This window comes from Styela clava, chromosome 6 (genome assembly GCF_964204865.1).
Source record: "Styela clava chromosome 6, kaStyClav1.hap1.2, whole genome shotgun sequence".
NCBI classification, from domain to species: domain Eukaryota; kingdom Metazoa; phylum Chordata; class Ascidiacea; order Stolidobranchia; family Styelidae; genus Styela; species Styela clava.
Genome location: NC_135255.1, coordinates 602,127 through 620,897, shown reverse-complemented (window position 1 = coordinate 620,897; position 18,771 = coordinate 602,127). Strand labels below are relative to the sequence as shown.

Below are 18,771 nucleotides of genomic sequence, written 5' to 3'. Positions count from 1 at the left end.
AAGGAATATAATTAAAAGGGCATTTTGACAATTGCCCTTGATAACAGGATACCTGGTTACCATGGAAACGAGTTATCGTTATCGGCTATCGATTATTAGTCGCACAACCTGAACGCTATGCGGAACACAAATAATACGTTCATGTTGTGCGCCACCTTGGTGCACATACTTCTGGAGCTCCCCCATCCCTACTATTTAATGGACATATATAGTATATATTTACGGTTAAACAAAATTAAAATTAGTGGAATCACAATATTTATTACCTGTGAAAAGAGATGATGATGTCGAAATTTAGCTTAACGATGTCGATGGAGTAAATGACACTCTCGCTTGACGATAAACAGACAGAATTTATAATCGTGCCAAAATGTGCGTATGCTGTTAATAAAGACTCCGATTCTACTCTATGGTTTAAAACTAGGAGCCTAGTTGCTCTTATTTGTGTGCTTTCAGCTAACACCACAATTTATAGATATAAATACTGTAATGCATATTAAGTCTCTTTCCTTAGAAGCAAGAAAATCACAATTTCATTTATATCACACATGCCTTATGACTGCTTTACAATAATAACATTATCAAAGCCTAATTTCTATGTCCCTGAATTTTAGAAAAGTGAATAGTATTTATGTGGGGGATTTTACAATGTATTCGGAATTTCAGTATCGATATATTTTTCAGAATGTATTCAAAATAGTCAATGAGTATTGCCATCCCTGATCACAAGCTTTGGCTACAAGGGTGGTAAAATAAATGAATGTTTAGCCTACTTATTCTATCAAATTGATACATTGAGTTACGTGCGCGAGATTATGTCCCAAAATCCACTAATATTCTATTGATATATTTCTTCATAATTACTATGTAATATTGAAAACGTCAATATGAAAATTTGACAGTAAAATAGCCAAATTACTTGAGCGTTTGGCTGATAAATAACTAAAAACAGGTCAGAATCCTATTCCCGTTTCTACTCGCGGGTGTGTGGACGTGCATGGCCCATAGTCCACGATTCCTCCAAGCAAAAAATAATTTAAACATCATATGACAACGAAAATATATTTTTCTGTTGTGCAAAGTGATGAATTCGTGACCGATACGGGCATATTTGAAATGTCTTGCTTTATTAATTTAATTGTTTTCAATTTAACCTGCGGTTGCGTCGACAAAAAAATTTGAGAGGTGTAACACTGACTCCGCTCAATCAAAATGCCGCCACTCGAATTATTAAAACCGTTCGAAAAACGCATAAATGTGACGTAAAATCTTAGAGTAAAATTTATTTCAGCACAATAAAAATTGATTGCATATACTTTAGATTAATTATATTATATACATTCTCACAGCCCGGGAGAAAATGATGTTTCAAACCTTGTATAATGTTAACACAAAAATTTTTAACGGCAATTTAATTAAAGTAATGGATAATCAGGCAAATCCCGCCCTCAATTAGGGACAATATATTTTTAAACGAGGACCAAACATAATGTGTGCCAGAGGCACACGAAATTTTACGATTTTCACTGCCTAGAAAAGCGTGTTTTAAACTGTTTTGTTTACGGTTTTATTTTCAGTATTTTAAATTGCCGCTTTTCAATCAAAAAATTTGCGTTTTCTTTAGAAACTCGCCGCCGATGAACGTCGGATTCACAATTCCGCGCGAGTACAAAAACAAAATAATTTTCATCGTTATCGTGGAACAAATTTGTGGAACATTTGCGTTTTAGGGAAAATAACAACAAACGTAAAGGCCTTTACGGCCTAAATAACATGTCACGCTGATGAAAGCAATGGACCTCTCCCCGACCTCTGACCCCCGGAAAATTCTCCATATACTTTACCATTGCAAAATTTTCAGGGCTATTTTAAGAGTGATTTTGCGAGTTGGCGCCTGTAAAATGGGGTATGTGTTTCAAACCATCATTATGATTCATCGCATACAACAATCTGTATTTTAAAAATACCGGTAGACAATTTCAGGCAAGTCTACCACAGCTATTTCTACACTAATTTTTAATACTGCAATTAAATTAAAACACCTAGGAAGACAGAGTGATCATTGAATTATCTGATTTATATTTAAGTTTCCGAAACACAACTGAAAACTAACGAATAGAGTTCAAAAACGCGAAAGCGAGGTAATGTTTACAACCACGCTTGAAAATCTGTCTGAGTGAGAAAAGTGTCTGAGCGGATGCGGAAAAGGGATTGTTAGGTCACTTTTTGCATCTTGCTGATTTGCCAATGTCACGAAGTAAACAAGGAAGTCGATGCTCGGGGAAAGTCCATCGGGCGCAAGTTTCTATCGAGAATGTTTTCATTCAACGGAAACGTCTTGAAAGCGGGATAGGCCGCGAGCCGAGGCCATTTATCTTTCAGTTTCGTAGCGCACATCAGGTAACTACCTGAAAATGATTTTAAAATGTTCCTTAGAAATTTAGTAACAAATATTGCCTTGTTCCCACTTCCAAAAGTTGCACGTTTTACAGAAAAGACGCTTTTACTACAATAAATATGTGTTACCATCTGTCCTATTTTCTCTGCTTTTCCGGTATCATGGGCCAATGAACGCAGACTTCTGCATGACGTAACAGTCAAGTTAGTCAGCTGTAGGTGGATCCCCAGTGGTCGGATGAATATCAGATGTACTCAACTGCTCGCTTTTGCGTTGAGTAGCCTTTCCATAGTTTTTTTCAGTTACCGGTAATATTAGTCCAGTTATTCTAAGGAGGTGTTGAAAAGTATAGGTAAGATATTAAACACTTGTATATCCTTGCCATAAATAGCAATTTTAGTTGAGCACTAGCTCATAAGACGTTGTTAAATAGGTACGGTGCGGTAACTCCAAGGAAGGCTAGACCTAGAATAATATGTCACAAACAACGATATTTTCTGGCTTGCATGAAATGTTTATGATTAATTTAATGACTCTTCTTGACTATTCAGCAGACTTATACTACTATATAGGCCACAGCATATTTGGAAATAGAAATGAATGGCTGTTTCTGTAATGCACGGTTGTGTGAAAGAGAAGAAATTAATCAATTTTACTAATGTCGGTTGTTCTAAATCTAAATTCATAGAGTCGACAAGAACCTGGGAAGCAATGATAAGTTATGCCGGAGTGGAAAGAAAGGTAGCATTGGAAATGATTGAGAGGTGAGAAATGAAGTTGTAGACAAACAGTTGATGTTTCAAAATATAGTTTATAGTCCATACTCATACTGTCATAGGACATTTCAGACTGTGATATATCAAAATTTAGTGTAGATATAGTCTAGTAATGGTATGCAAACACTGCTGGACTGTAGAACATGCAATGAGCATATAATCGCTCATTTAGTACATCAGATAAAATGCATTATGTATTCAAGGTATTAGTTAGTATTTAGGGGTATTTTTAAAATCATGCTGCTCCAAATATTATTTTCTTCCTTATTTTAGATACTGTACTACAAAAGAAAACGGCAATGTTCCACCAATCCGACCTAACGCAGGCTCTGATCCCTGCTGCTATCAGTGCTATAAAATGGATTAAACAAGAAGTCTTGAAGCTTAAAAGTATATGAGAATCATAATAGTTGCAAACAGCTTAGATGGGCTATTCATATTGAAATACTTTAGCACTTTTCTGCAATTGGAACTGCCCATCAAATTCATGTTGGAGACTTCATTGAGATTTTCAATTCATTTTTTTCCCTCGACTATGAAGATCTTTTGAGGTGAACGAGGTATTAATAAATAAAGCTGAGGAATTTGAAGAGGATATGAAGAATGTAAATGAAACCAGGGCACGTCTATTTAACACTGTCAAACATAAGGATTATACTCTCCACCCAACAATGATTCACTGAAGAAGCATGTGGCCCTCAAATCAGTTCTTGAGTTGGCAAACTGCAAAGAAAAATAGTCAAAATAATTTATGAAAGTGTGCCAAAATCAACTTAAATTGCACAGATTTTTGTTTTTGTATTGACTGCAGAAATCACAGTACACCTATAGAGGAAAAGTCGATTTTTGAGATAGTGGATTTCGAAAACAATTCAGAAGAAAGTGAATTAGATATTACAGTTGATTTAATAAGTATCATACATTTGTTTTTTTTTCGGACATTTGTTAGTGTCGTAGTCCTGTTTCTAGAAATATTATTGCCTTTGTTCAAATACATAACCACGTAAACTAAAAAAAGATTAATTGTAAATTGTAATATTTCTGTTCACTATGTTATGTACATATTGTACATTCATTTAATTTTCTTGACTTTTGCGGTAAATTTCTAAGTGAGAAATAACTGATTTATTTGTGTTTTCGTGCTCACGATGTTAATTTGTGACTTCATTACTTAAAAATAAATCATGTGATACTTGATAGCTTCTATAAAATGGATGTAGCTTTTTATGCTGTTCTTGTTGTAAACTGCTTGTGGTTATTACATAAAATTTATTCTCAAATGTGAATCAGCGTTGTTGGTGTCGCTGCTTTCGAGGTCACTCCCGACTCCTGTCACACAATTAAAGTATTTTTTGTTGTTGGTTACATGTATGCCATATTTTTCGTAATCTACCTAATAAATTATGATTGACTGAGGAAGTCCGATTTTGGTCAGGCAAAACATTACAGGAATACATTTGTGTTAGTGTGCTGTAGGGCTCTCGAATTGCATAGTTCTTATGTATGCGTTGTAAACTTATGGTTATTGAATTTCCGGGAACCTCTTATATTCAATTTCGCACCAGGATTGTGGAACAAGCTGTAATGCGTTCATTATGTTCGTTTTCACACAAAACTGAAGAATTTATTTAGTTACCAGATGTGCGCTACGAAACTCATTTTCTGGGCGTTTTCATGGTTTCGTCTCACGGCCCATATCCGTGGTAAGGATCTACAAGTGTTTAATAATTTACTTATACATTTTTCAACAACGTCTTAGCATAACTTAACTAATAATAACTAAACAGGGCTATGGAAAGCCTGCCCAACTCAGCGCAAGGTCGAGCAGAAATAACTAATATTCATCAGCTCGCTAACAGCTGGTTTAATTCAATTGTTACGTCATGCAGAAGTCATTGTTCAGTGCCGAAAATGTAGAGAATATAGGACAGATCGTAGCACATATTTCTTGTAGTAAAAGCGTCTTTTCCGTAAAACGTGCAACTTTTGGAAGTGGGAACAAGGCAATATTTGTTACTAAATTTTTAAGGAACATTTTAAAATCATTTTCAGGTAATTACCTGATGTGCGCTACGAAACTCACTTTCTAGGCGTTTTTCAGGGCCTCGGCTCGCGGCCTAGGACGGACTAAAAGTAGGCACTTGCAAATTAGGCACTTTTTTAGGCACTTTGGAAAAAAAGTAAAAAGGGCGTAATACCTTTTAAAAACATAATTAATTAGTTAAAAATGGTCAAATGAAATGTTGAAAACGCAAATTGCAACGGGCAAACTCAATAACAATATTTAAAACGTAGTATTAAAGGCAGTCGCACGCGCTTGGTCACCACATATGCTAGGCACATATTTAGGCACTTCGAAAAATAAAGAAAATGGCAATTATCACTAATAAAAGACAGAGACATAAACATATTACCCACACTGATTAGCCTGGGTAAATATCCAATAGATGCACTTGAGTCTAGTACTGGAATTTAGAAATAATAAATTGTTACCGGTAGGCACTTTTTTAGGCATTTATTTAGGCACATCGAAAAAAGGTGAAATGGGCGTAATAACTTTTAAAATGATAATTAATTAGTTGAAAATTGTCAATATTTTTCTAGGAGTTACTACGTCCATTTCACCTTTTTTTCGAGGTGCCTAAATAAGTGCCTACCGGTTACAATTTACAACAATTCCTGAGGGGGTCCAGTTACAGATAATGGACTTAGTTAGTGGGCTGTGAAGTGAGCTTTATTTTGCCCACCCTGTCTTAGTGGTTTATTCAATTCAATTATTGGAAACGAAGTGTACATATAAGTTAGCTAGATCGTTTTGTTATTATTTTGTTCTTGCACCAAGGTTTTCTTCCTATATGCAGTTGATTATGATTTGTTGTTGTAGGCTATTTGGGTCTCGTGTAGTTTCGCACCTAACGTACTTCTAGTGGGCGTAGCATAACAATTTTTTGATATGTCAATCCTAACCCCCATCTGACTACGCCATCCAAAAGTTAAATCCCTACGACATCACAATCACGGCATAGAGCTTGCTAAATATACGCACGATCGACCGAACGGCATTGGCGCTGACGATAAAAAACTGACTGACGTTATCGGTCTCTCTCCTATTGGAATCGTTGCGACGAGAAAACGAGAGAACCAACTGTTCGATTTCGGGTGCTCATTTGCGCGTCTTGGATGGCAGTTCGTATAGTTTGAAGGGCTCCATTACGTCACTGTGACGTCGTAATGACGTAATTTTTGGATGGTGTAGTCAGGTGGGGGTTAGGATTGATACGTGAAAAATTTTTCATGCTACGCCCACTAGAAGTATGTTAGGTAGGAAAGTACATGAGACCCGGCTATTTGATGTAATGACAGAATGACCTTAGGGTCCAGACAAGGAGTATCATTTGCTGTTTTTTCAATAATATATTTTTTCCATTGATGCATTCATATAGGATTTCGTTATATAAATTAAAAATGACTGATATCATTAAACCAATTGCAAAAAGAAATAAGTTTTCAACTTCATTGAGTTGCCAAAGGCTTCGAAGTGTTCAAAATTTGTTGAAAAACAATGTGAATTCGAAAGAATCAGTGGATGCAATTCTTGTAGTTCTGGGTGTTGATGGAAGATTTAACGAGGGATGTCGTGAACTTGCAAACTATTTGACTTTTGGATTTTTTTCAAATCGACAAACTGAATTAGAAAACTCGGGATTAGAAGAAGAAGATACTGAGGATGTGATCTTCTTCATTCGACCTGATTCTGTATCATTGTATTGTGGTTCATTGTTGTACAACTATATTCTACCTTATGTTACACACTGGAAAAATCTACAGATTTATTGCCGATTACAAGATGCAAAAAACAAAATTCGGGACACTGACATTGAAGAGAATTACAAAGTGAAAAGCTTCATTTCGATGCTGAGGAAGAGCGATACAATTGGCATTTCATACAGTGGATCTGTTACTGCAAATGATACCAATGGAAATTGTGAGATACCTGTCAAAAAATGGCCTGTCATGCAATCATATGCCTCTGAAGATATTGGTGTTGGCAAAGATTTTTCTTTTGATCACAAAGTAATAAATATGAGGAAGTTCCTGTTGCCTGTTTACAATCAGTGTGATCCATTTGTGTTTGAAGACACAATATTCCGGTCTTTTGGATTATTTCAACGTCATTGGTATGAAGCTACAAATGTGATTCAGAATGCCATGAAATGCAAAATGATTTTACAGTTGAAAGAAGAACAGGTTCTTGAACCCCTCCAATGCTATTTTAAACATGGCCAAATAGCTAAACATGAAGAAAGGGCCAGTGTGGACCCTCCCCTTAAACCATATGTGATGTTTGGAACACGCTCTCTGGGATCAAGCAAGGAATATAAGGCAATGGGCACAAATATTAAATCTACATCAGGAAAGGGGAAGTCTCTCCCATACCATATGGTAATGCAATGCATTGCCCCTAATTGTCCTCTGGTGTGCACTCGAACATACTTCTTTAAGAGTGGTAGCACTGGTGAGAATGACAAGGAGTTTAATGACCTTGTGAATTTGTATGCTGCATGCGTTGAAGGTGCTTCCATTGCTATTTCTGAGTATGTATCATCACTTGATGCCCCAAAAGCGGAGAAAAAAGTCATTGAGTATTTACTTGCGAAGGGGGTTGCAGGATCTTTGGTCTTTGATGCGAAATGCAAAATTATATCATGTGATAAAACTGGCCAGGTACTTCGGAGCAATGAAGGAAAATCTTTCCAAAATATAAATGTGATTCGTGTTGCTCTTGAAAACATAAAAACTTCACATGTCGGTGAAGCAATTGGTTCTATTGTGTTTTGTGATACTTTCATCGTATCATCGCTTCGAGTTATTGATGGAGAACAATCTTGTTTGAATTCTGCTTTTAATGTCTTGACATCAGACATTCCATCTTACAAAAAATGGCTGCTTGAGACTGTCAAATCTGACTACAAGTTTGATGGACAGGAGTCATTAGCTTACTGCAAAGATTTGGTGGTGTGCTCCAAGTCACTGATGTATTCTCCTTGTAAAGCTAATGTTCGGTTTAATGAAGATGGAAGTGTTTATCTGAATGCTGCAAACATGGAAGATCTCTTACTACAAACTGGGATTCAATATTATGATAGCAATTCCCCTGGTAAAGTCTGTATTCTTGTGATAAATTTTGATTTGCCAGAAAATAGGACATTCTGGACAAGAATACCAGCACAATGCAGAGGAGAAATCAATACAATGGCAGATGTTTCACTGACCCAGGCGAGTAAGTGTATAATTTTGGCCCTCATGCCAGGTACACCAGCCTATAAAGAGTTTTACGCATGTGTTGTGCATGCTTCTGTGTCAGATGGAATATTGAAACACATGAAGTCGTTGTCATCTGATCTTGACCAAATGTATAAAATTATTCAAAATGTTCATGAAAAGCATCTTGATGTAACCAAAGAAACGTTCCAGAAATCTGCTATATCTGCAAATACTACTGTAAAAGAATTTGTTTCTCATTTGACAGTAGCATCTGTTGCGGGAGGTTTACCAATACCACGACCAACCATGTCTATCCTTTTTGGAAACAATTCTGTTTCTAATGAGGTAAATGGTAAAATGGAGGATGAAAAAGTACCTGTAACATTGATTGCTGGATTGCCATCTTCAGGGGCTGAAAATATTAGCCGACAACTAGTGACTTTGAACAAAGAAAAAGTCAGATGGGTTGTTATTAGACCAGTTAATAACACATCACAGACACTCTTTATGTTACACAGGGAAAATTTAGTGGAACAACTCACTCAGGCTATTGGACGTAAACATGTAGCAAGACCAAGTGCTGCAGCCAGGAAAAAGCTGCGAATTGTCGTATTGGCGGTTGGATTTTTTGACTTGTGTGAGATCGTTCAATGCATAACCTATCATCCTGATATATCTATTCGTGAGCAGATGAAACTTGGAGCCGTGACAACTTGTATTTGGCCCAAATCTATCAATTTCACAGAACGACAAAATTACCCAAAGTTCTTTGATCAGTGCTTACTTGGAGTAGTAAGCAATTTTGCTTTTTTTACTCCATCAATTGAGGCTGCTGAAATCAATGATAAAAATACAACATTGGTGCAAGCACTTCTCCGCAGCATGAACAAACAAGCTGCATTTCTTATATGTCCTGGTGGTAAATTGATAAGAAAGAGTGATTTTGAACTCATCTTGGCCGAAGACAGTTTCATGAGTGCAAGGATGCAGAAGGAACGCTTTATGCTCAGACCAGCATTGTCATTAGGAAGATATGAATCAAAATTGAGTAATCCTTCCGTTTCCAAAGTTGTCCTTGAATTTTCTCAACCACTCATAAAAGGGACATTTTGCGCTCGTTCAAGAGGCCTTAAAACCTCCTTGGCATTGCAGCAACCTACTGGGGGGGTATGTTTTGTAAGTGGTTGTGTAGCATTTACAGATTCACCAAATCAAGATTTTGAAGTCAGCTTTGCTTCTGCTATGAATGAAGTTTCTCTGAATGCTAAAATTGAGCAACCAACACTTCCCACCCCACCATCTTCAAAGAACAGTACTTCAAAATCAAAGTCTTATTATCTGGAATTTCAAGGCATGGATTTGAACAAGGATGCACTAATGGATTGGCTACGGAAGTGTGGGAGGCAGAAACCAAGTAAGAAATGTCACAAGACAAAACAGCATCTAACGAAAGACGAAATTCAGATGATTCATGAAGAAAATTCCACCCGACGTCTTCCTGAAGGATTTTTTTACAATGGCTCATTCTATGTTAGTTTGTTTGACAACAACAAAATGATGCATCATCCCAATATGTCAAAATTTGTTGATGAGTATCTCAGAGATGAAAACATAGAAATTGATGCATACAATGCTGAAATTGACAAACAGAATATCAAGGATGTTTTTGAAGTGTAACATTTACATTCATTCACCTGACTGGCTCCCATCTGATAAAACATGTTTTTTTGATGCTATTTGAGTTCCTGAAATAGTCATATGAGACTGTTTATTTTGCATGCTGGAGTTAACTTGAATGTTTTCTTATTATCATTAAGACTGAAAGTTTTTTATGTCCAATATCTTGTGAATGTGATAAAAGTAGTTTACTAAGGCACAATGTAGGCCACTGGTAACAACTCAATTACCCGAGTTTTAGAGAAATTAAGGGTCGCTCTGAAGTTGAATCAGTTTGGCAATTCACCAACATACCGTAGTGAGAAACATTTTCATGCTTTCAGTAGGTTTTTATCAGTCCTATAAAAGTTTTATGAGAACAATAGTTGATAATAGTGCACCATTTAATTACTGTATATTATTCTTACCTATAATGAGTGTTTTTCAAATCTGTCATTCATGATTTATGCACTGTAATTTTATGGATGTATTTCATTGTGCATATCAGTAGTATTCTTAGTTTATTGCAGACAATGTGTAGTTAAAAATGCTTGCTACTTTTCCATATGAATTTATATTGTACCTATCATATTAATCCACCAGAAATAGCATACGGTACTTAAATACGTAGTTCTACTTTAGTTGAATATGAACAGAACAGACATTTCTGAATTTCCTATTGATTAACATCCCTATCTAGACATTGTTAACTGTTCCAAATTGTTTGATAAACTTTTTAATATATTTTCACTGTTAATTTGGTTATTTTTGTATGGTTTTCACTGTAGATATTGTAGATTTTTGTTTATATTTCGTTTGTTTTGAGATGAATAACTATAAATATATAATTTTTTAGAACTCAATTATTAATAAAACATATAAATGGATAGAATGGATGAAATTTGTGAAATGGATGTTTTTCCCTGGATTGAACCGTTGTTATCTCGATTGACCGAAGCTGACTTGAATCTTTGTGCTGGCAAAGCCTCTCTCAAGGATTTCACTAGCAGGTGAAATGACCATGTGTTGTGACCTAATTAATTAGTCTCATGTTATTGAAAACACAAGCATGATTGCCTTGTCAAGAATTCTTTGGTACTGAGATAATTTTATTTTTTTCATTTTGACCACTATGCTGCCTGTGATAGCATTAGCACTGCTTGGTAGTAATAAAAAGTGCTTAACTGCTCATTTGTATTCATTTCTTTATTTCTCTTTTCAGTACATCACAAAATTCTTCTGAAACTGGCAGTGAAGAATGTGATATATTCACGATTTGCATACCATTTGCAGGAGCAACATTACAATGTATGTATATATTATGGCATGTAATCTGCAGAAAATATTGCCTATCAGGCACAAAACATAGAAAGTCACAGACAAATTATTCACTGGTCAATACCACTTTTGAAATGTAGTGTATGAACCATTCTACATTGTTGATGGAATAAAATACTAGCCTACTACTTTATTTATATCCAAGATTAATCATGATTAACCATTCCCAGCCCTATTCACCACAGGTCAGGTCTTCATTAGACCTTGATTGTGATGTTTGATGGAAAGAACTCCCATTAAACTTGAAAAATAATTTCTCGAGCTTGTCTCCCAGAAGTGACACCTGTAAAATATTTGTATTGTAGGAGTTAATTTTATTCAATGCAGATATCGGTAACGAAATTCCAAATCTCAGAGTGGTCACTTATTAATAAATAATATTGTTCGGGGCTTTTGTGACTTTTTTAAGCTTATTTTTCATCCACGAATTATATTTACATTATTTAGGGAGAGTTTTGTTTGATGGACTTGATTGTGAAGAATTGCCAGATTTTCTAATATCTGATCAAGATGGATTTGATCCTGATTATGAAGACATTCCGCATTTAATAAATTGGAATTCGAAGGAATCTGATTCGCTGTTGAATGTTTTAAAAGACCTTTTAAAGTGAGGATTGGATTCTGTTTTGCTGTCTCATGATCAATTTTTGTTCATGCTTCTTTGCTTCAATAACATATAATAACTGTGTTTTTGCTATATACAAACTGGACACAAATTAAATAAACTTAACAAAGAGTGTTCTTACGACTAAAATACAGTCAACTGACTTACTGTTGATAAAAACTTATATTTATGTTGAAGTGCACAAGGTACACTTTTTTATAAATCTCTTTATTCTAGACTTTATAAGAAACATCATTTGAAACTATTGTCGGAAGCTGATCCCAAATTGTCAAAGAATGTGGAGGAAGTACTAGCTTCAAATGAATATCCATTTCTAGATGCCTGTGTGGTAAAGGAAGAAGATCGATATGGTGTAAGAAAAATTATGCTCCAAAACTTTTAGTAACATTGTCATTGCTCTCATTTTCTGCGTTAATTGATGGTATAGGCCAGGGGTTTCCAAACTAGGGGTCGCGACCCCAAATTAGGTCGAAGTGATAAGTAGCTAAGGTTGCAAACAGGTCATGGGGTCGCTAAGGTATGGTTGAAAATGGATGTACAAAACATCTAAGATTTGACAAACCATGTTAAATTTAGCAGTTTGTACCATGGCTTATTGTAAAACAGGCCCATAGACATCGCTCTATGCTTATGCTATAGAAATTGTAGGTGCTTATTGTGACATCACTGTTTGGTTTTAGCTTATTTTACCTAATACCACAACATGACCAAATTCAAAAAGCCAGTGAAAGAAGCTCTAAAGTTTCATGAAATATATATTGACCTGGGGTCGCACTGGACACTTGAAACTTGTCTTTGGGGTCGTCCTGGTATAGGCTTTCATTGGCTCATCATCATTTATTTATGCATTTTATTGCATACAAATGACTTCGTATTTGTTCCTAGCGCACTGTATCACAGGGTGTGTTCTAGAGTTCGACCGATATATCGAGCCGATATTCAGTGTTTGCCAATATATAACGGCCATACTCGGCAAGCGCTGGGATGCGTGCTTCAACGGCTCTCGCCTCTGCATAACTGCTGGTTTCCCAATATTTCTCTCGCTTTCATTTTGCGTTAAAAAGGTGTCTCTCCTAATTTCCGTTGGCACATGATTAGCCATTTCATGCATGATCATAACTGAAAAGTTATTATCAGGAGTAACGTTTTCGATAGAGTGCACAATGAGAAAAAAGCAAATTTAGTATCAATAGAAAACGGTGGTTCTATAAATAAAATCGAGTTGAAGCCGGTGAGTACTCACACAAACATGGTACAGATAGCTCAAAGCAATAATGTCATCAAAGTAGTTGCGAATTTGTGACCTTTCCAAATTGAATTTTGAATTTCTGGGGTAACAGTTTTATCAATATTGATTGATGGTTGTTTATCATTTTGCTGAGAATTACACAAAAAAACTCAATCCATTATAATTGACTAAATAAGGTATTGAGAGTCATGAAACATAGTTATTAAAAATTTCACATACTGCACATATGCTATCACAATATCGAAGGAATTTATCATTATCTCGATTCACTTTAAAAAAAATATCAATCTATAATTTTCCAACACCCTCAACATATGCACACGGCCACAGTTATGTTTAAAAACGTCAGATTAACAATTCTCTTTCCTGGAAAAGGCTAGACTGATATTGAAGTCACAGGAAAAGTTACAGAATAACATTTGTTCAAGCATTAACTGGAGTTAGTTAAATGAGATTCTTACTGCAATGATAATAAATATCAAAATGAAACTACAGACTTTCGAGGTACATAATAAAAGCCCATTTTGTGGCTCAAAATATGATTTTTTTTAAAACCGGCATATCGGTTATCGGCCACTTGTTAGGCGTTATATCGGTATCGGCGTCAAAAAGTGATATCGATCGAGCTCTAGTGTTTACCAACGTCATGTTATAAACAAATACGTTTTTGAGTATTTTTTCAGTGATCAACTAGTTTGGCGACGCCAGAGTGAGTGCCATGCCATGCCCAAAGTGCATAAGAACATATATATATAGTTCAACTGAAATTGTTCATTGAGGTATTCCGTGGAATTAATTTCTAGAGGTTGCCAAAGCCAAATAAACATGTTATAAGATAAAATCAGCACTGAACTGTTAAATCTTGACATTTTCATGAATTATTGTTTTCAGTCACCTCGATTCACATTCAGTGTGTTAGTTCAGATCCAATTGGATTCAAGTCAAATTCCTGACATCTGTTTCAAGGTTTGTAACATGAGAAATTTGACGTTTTTTAGTTGTTTAAAGAAGTGAAAAAGTTCTGGGAGCCAGTATATGTTTTATGTATCAAACCTGGATATTGCCTATACATTATATATATATATTGTATAAATTGAACTGAATTTGGCTGGCTTGTCAAATACCTTAGCATCATGAATAATATTTGCATGAATGACTCATATATTGAGAATAGATAAGTGCTCTTTCAACCTATTAATTACAAAATATATTTCATTGTTGTGGAGTGTTTTATCTGATTGATAAACAAGCAAATTTTAACATCTGCTTTTGAAGTGTCCAAATCACATATTTCATTGATGTTTGAATGTAATTGTAAGCTAGCAAATTTTAATTAAGCGTTTTAAACTAACTTTTAAAACAATTTTAGTCAATATAAAACAATTGAATGGCAGTTGTAGTTCCATAAGATAATTTGAACTAAGATTTTGATTTATATGGTTGTTGTCTCAATTTGATCCTGATGATCAAATGCTTTTCAGGATTCACCTCCCATTGATCCTGGTTTTCTCCAACCAGTATTGTTCATTCGATCAACTGCAAACAGTGGAAAAATTGTTCCCCAACTATACATGCCTCCTAGAATGGAACAGTAAGTCATGTTATGTTTGTTGACATCCTATTTTAATCACAGACGTCATTCATAACTGATGTTTTTACATTCCAGGTACCATCATCTTTTTAAAATAGTCTGTTGTGCATAGAAGTGCCCAATAAGATTAAATTTAAACTTTCATAGGTAGATTTCTACCACTCTTATTAAAATAATTGTATTGGTCTATGTCTATGTACTGGCTGGAGTTTGACTGATATGCACACTTTGGCATTTATTAGCAGTAACCCATTTTGTGATATTTAGCACTGAGTTTTCAGCACATATCTGTTCAGTGTTCAGGAATATTGGAATAGAAGAAACTTTGTTAAAACAAAACTTCTTATTCAGTGTATTGGGAGGTCGAAATGCCATGAAGTTGCCGCACTACAGTCGACAAAACACTATTTTACTTGAATACATTCAATCAGTTCATAAAAATCTTCAAGAATTAGTGGCTTTGTTGAAAAATGGACATTCAAAAAGAAGAGAATATGTGGCATCATTGCTCTGTCAGTTTTCGAGGTTATTACCTATGTTTTACTGCAATTTTTCAACATAGAAATGAGAATTATATGTTTTGTACAGTTGTAATACTTAATATCTCTAATTTTGATCAACTTGATGTTATGGCTGATAAAACAGTAATTTCATTTATCATAACAAGTGTTGTTTTACACTTCTTTTAATTGTTTAAATTTTAGCAATATTCTTGAGTATGATGCAGAAGATTTTCGAAAGATTAGCCTGATGTTCAGTCATGAAGATTTCTACTTCCTTGTTCATGGTATGTTATTAAGCTGATCATTCCATGTATAAATAGTTGCTCAAAAACAGCGGTCTTCTATCTGTATTATTGCAGAATCATGATATACTGTATCAGGAAATATTACGCTTAAAATTAAACAGATGCTACTTACATTGACATAAATCAAGAAAAAAATGTTTGTTTTTCTTTTTAATAGTTAATGCATATAAGGGTATACTTATCAGAAAAAGTTTCAAAAAGGACATACCGGTAGCTTTTTTAATATGGTATCAACTTTTTCAGTTTTCACAGTCATGATTTATGATCCGATTAGTATTTTTGTAGGCATTAGATATATTGGTACTCTCGAAGTATGTGAACCAAGATGGTGGACACCTGAATGTAGTATTTGTACCAAGTTAGGGTTAGGCCATAATTTGAGGTACAAATACTACGGGAGTCACTTGGCTAGTCCCAGAACTCGTAATAGAACTTAAAAATAGGAAAATTAGAATAAAATTAGGGCCTAACCCTAATCTGGTACACCTACTACGTTCTGGTGTCTGCCATCTTGGTTCGCCTACTTGGGAGTATCGATATATTAGTATAACCACTTTTGTTCATTGCTAAACTTTGCTTCTATAACATCCAGTTTAGAAATATTTCTTTGTAATTTGAGTTATTGGTAGTACACATACTATGTTCAGGTTGTGCGCCATCTTGGTGCTCATACTTATGGAGCGCCCAATTTTTATCACTACCAATAACTTCTATTTCTAAATTGTTTACAAAGAAAGTTATGTTTATGTTCTAATCTTGTGATGATTTTTAGTAAATTTTTCACTGTATTTTTCAGTCACTCTCAGCAGATTGTTTCCACAAGAGCAGCCGAAACTCATATTTCAATCTGCTTACCACGTTACAAAACGAGGAGAGTTGTATCAAGTTACTCATTCAAACTATCCTTATAGTCCTAGATGGACAGGCTCTGAAATGGTTAAAAGAGCAAGGTTAGATATCCTTTGTAGTTAGTTACAGTAGAGCAGAAATCTTTCATTCATTTTATTCTTCTAGCACACCTGAACAACCATATATTGCATAAATAAAAAGATGATCATTTTTCAATAGTTAACTCATTAATGTTGCTTTGTAAGATAGGGTGGTAGTTTACTGTTCCAGATAGATTAACAAAAAGCTATTAGCAGTGTATTAAAAGGTTTTAGTTTCATCCAGTTATTTTGTTGCATCATTTCACAGGGCATATATTCTGGAACGAATTGAAGCTTTCAAAACTGGCTGCATGAAGAATGGAATTATATAGATGCGAAGTTGCTCATGTAGTGCATCTTGCCATATTTGTCTTACTTCAAAGCATGTGCAGAAAGATTGAATTTGTCAATAAATGCAACTGTTTATGTTTTGATATTGGGAATTAAACTACCAATCTTCTCAAATCACCCATCCATCATTCTACATCACGGGTCACATCAAGAATTATAAATCTTGTCTTCGCTAGATCAACCTGCCCTAGTACATGATTGACTATCTCTTTCAATTTTTTTTTTCATAATCTTTTAGTTTTTTTTTTACTGTATTATTATGCAAGTTTTTGTTTCAAAATGCAATAAAAATATGAAATTATTAATTATTTGGTCCTTTTGATATTCTTCCTGGTAATAATAATATCCTACCACCCAACCATATGACTACTGGTACTATTCCTTTTTAGGACCTCCAGAAGTATGCGCACCAAGATGGCGCACTACCTGAAAATGGTATGTGTGTACCGGTTAGGATTCATGTTGTAGGGGTGCTCCCTTTTTAGGTTCTGGTTTTGTGAAAATCGGGATTTTTATTGAGGGCTTTAGCGAGAGTCGAAAAGCTTTATTGCTGTTTTGATTAAGATCTTAAAATAGCTTATAGTCTAACTTAAATAGTAAACATCACTGACGATTTACAATCTACATCAGCGATATGTCGAACTCCAAAACTGACATGGCTGCTTTCAACTACATCGAAAAGCCGAAGCCGAAACCTCGTCTAAGCAGAAGCCTACCAGACCCTGGCCTCTCCCCAATAGGTCCTGTTTCATATCAACAAGAGGGACCTAATTTTCAAAAAAATCTACAGGAAGCAATCCAGAGACAAATAGAAAGCCAACTACCATCTCTAATCACCAAGTACCTTGCTGAGAACTTCAATACAGCAAATCTTACTTCGGAATACATACCCCTAAGCCCAGGCCTTAAAGAATGTATGGAAGACCAAATCCAATCTTTAAAGGAAATAAAAGAGGACATTGCCTTAATCAAGGAAACCCAGAATTTTCAGTCGGATATGTTCGATAAATTATCCGCAAAGCAGAAATTTATGGAAGGAAAAATTATAAACTGTGACAAAAGAATAAGAGAATTAGAAGATTTGGTTTATGATCTTGAGGAAGATCTGTATTATGCCACAGAAAAAATGGAGGAACATGAAAGGCGCTCTCGACTCGACAATCTAGAGTTTCATGGTCTTGCCCCAGCTGTGAATGAGGACACAGATAAACTAATAATGGAAATAGGAAAACTGATTCATGTAGATATCAAACCATCTGATATCTCAGTTACACATCGCAGTCCCACTCACAACTCTAATATCCACAAGCCAATAATCGCCAAGTTCACTAACAGAAAAATCCGAAGCAAAATTCTTAAAAATCGCAACCTCATAAGAACTGCTTCCAACAAATCACCTTTAACCAATTTATCAAAAGCTTTTATTGTGGAAAACTTAACAGAAAAAAATAAAAACCTGTTCTATCAAGCTAAGATCCTGAAAAAACGATGTGGGTACGCCTTTCTTTGGACTTCCAATGGGCGAGTGTTGGTGAAAAAAAACAAGGATACCAATACCCTGTCGATATCAGATGAAGAAGATCTGCAAAAAATCAGATAAGTTGATTAATTGTAATTCCCACTGTAATTTTCTATCTATTGTTATTTTAAATCTAACTCTATTGTTGCTATTAGGCCCCACTTTCAATGTAAGCCCTTTATTAACAAGTTTCTGTGTATACTTTTTATTCACTTATTCAATACGATTCAATGTCTACTGTCCATGATGTACCTATATATTGTTCC

General features: G+C 35.1%; 2 protein-coding genes and 1 long non-coding RNA gene across 3 annotated transcripts; all 3 read left to right on the top strand.

The window, feature by feature from the left end:
- The first annotated feature begins 2,354 nt into the window (after nt 1–2,354).
- LOC144424446 (uncharacterized) lies at nt 2,355–4,590 on the top strand. Its single transcript, XR_013476720.1, has 2 exons — nt 2,355–3,162; nt 3,448–4,590. It is a non-coding gene; the product is annotated as an uncharacterized LOC144424446 (long non-coding RNA).
- A 2,002-nt stretch (nt 4,591–6,592) lies between these two features.
- Nucleotides 6,593–10,949, top strand: LOC120330895 (dynein axonemal assembly factor 9-like). The gene has a single exon (XM_039397874.2). The coding sequence runs from the start codon at nt 6,604–6,606 to the stop codon at nt 10,114–10,116; it is 3,513 nt and encodes a 1,170-aa protein (XP_039253808.2). The 5' UTR covers nt 6,593–6,603; the 3' UTR covers nt 10,117–10,949.
- LOC120330896 (BRISC and BRCA1-A complex member 2-like) lies at nt 10,924–17,291 on the top strand. The gene is made up of 10 exons (XM_039397875.2): nt 10,924–11,105; nt 11,318–11,403; nt 11,881–12,040; nt 12,275–12,410; nt 14,199–14,273; nt 14,789–14,898; nt 15,250–15,423; nt 15,603–15,685; nt 16,503–16,656; nt 16,904–17,291. Exons 1-10 carry the CDS (start codon nt 10,978–10,980, stop codon nt 16,965–16,967), a joined length of 1,170 nt encoding a protein of 389 aa, XP_039253809.2. The 5' UTR covers nt 10,924–10,977; the 3' UTR covers nt 16,968–17,291.
- Nucleotides 17,292–18,771: the final 1,480 nt, after the last annotated feature.

Coding starts and splice junctions, on each gene's coding strand:
- LOC120330896 (XM_039397875.2), top strand. CDS start 10,978: ATGGATAGAATGGATGAAATTTGTGAAATGGATGTTTTTCCCTGGATT. Junction 14,274..14,788: donor TTCCTGACATCTGTTTCAAG/GTTTGTAACATG, acceptor AATGCTTTTCAG/GATTCACCTCCCATTGATCC. Junction 16,657..16,903: donor GAAATGGTTAAAAGAGCAAG/GTTAGATATCCT, acceptor ATCATTTCACAG/GGCATATATTCTGGAACGAA.
- LOC120330895 (XM_039397874.2), top strand. CDS start 6,604: ATGCATTCATATAGGATTTCGTTATATAAATTAAAAATGACTGATATC.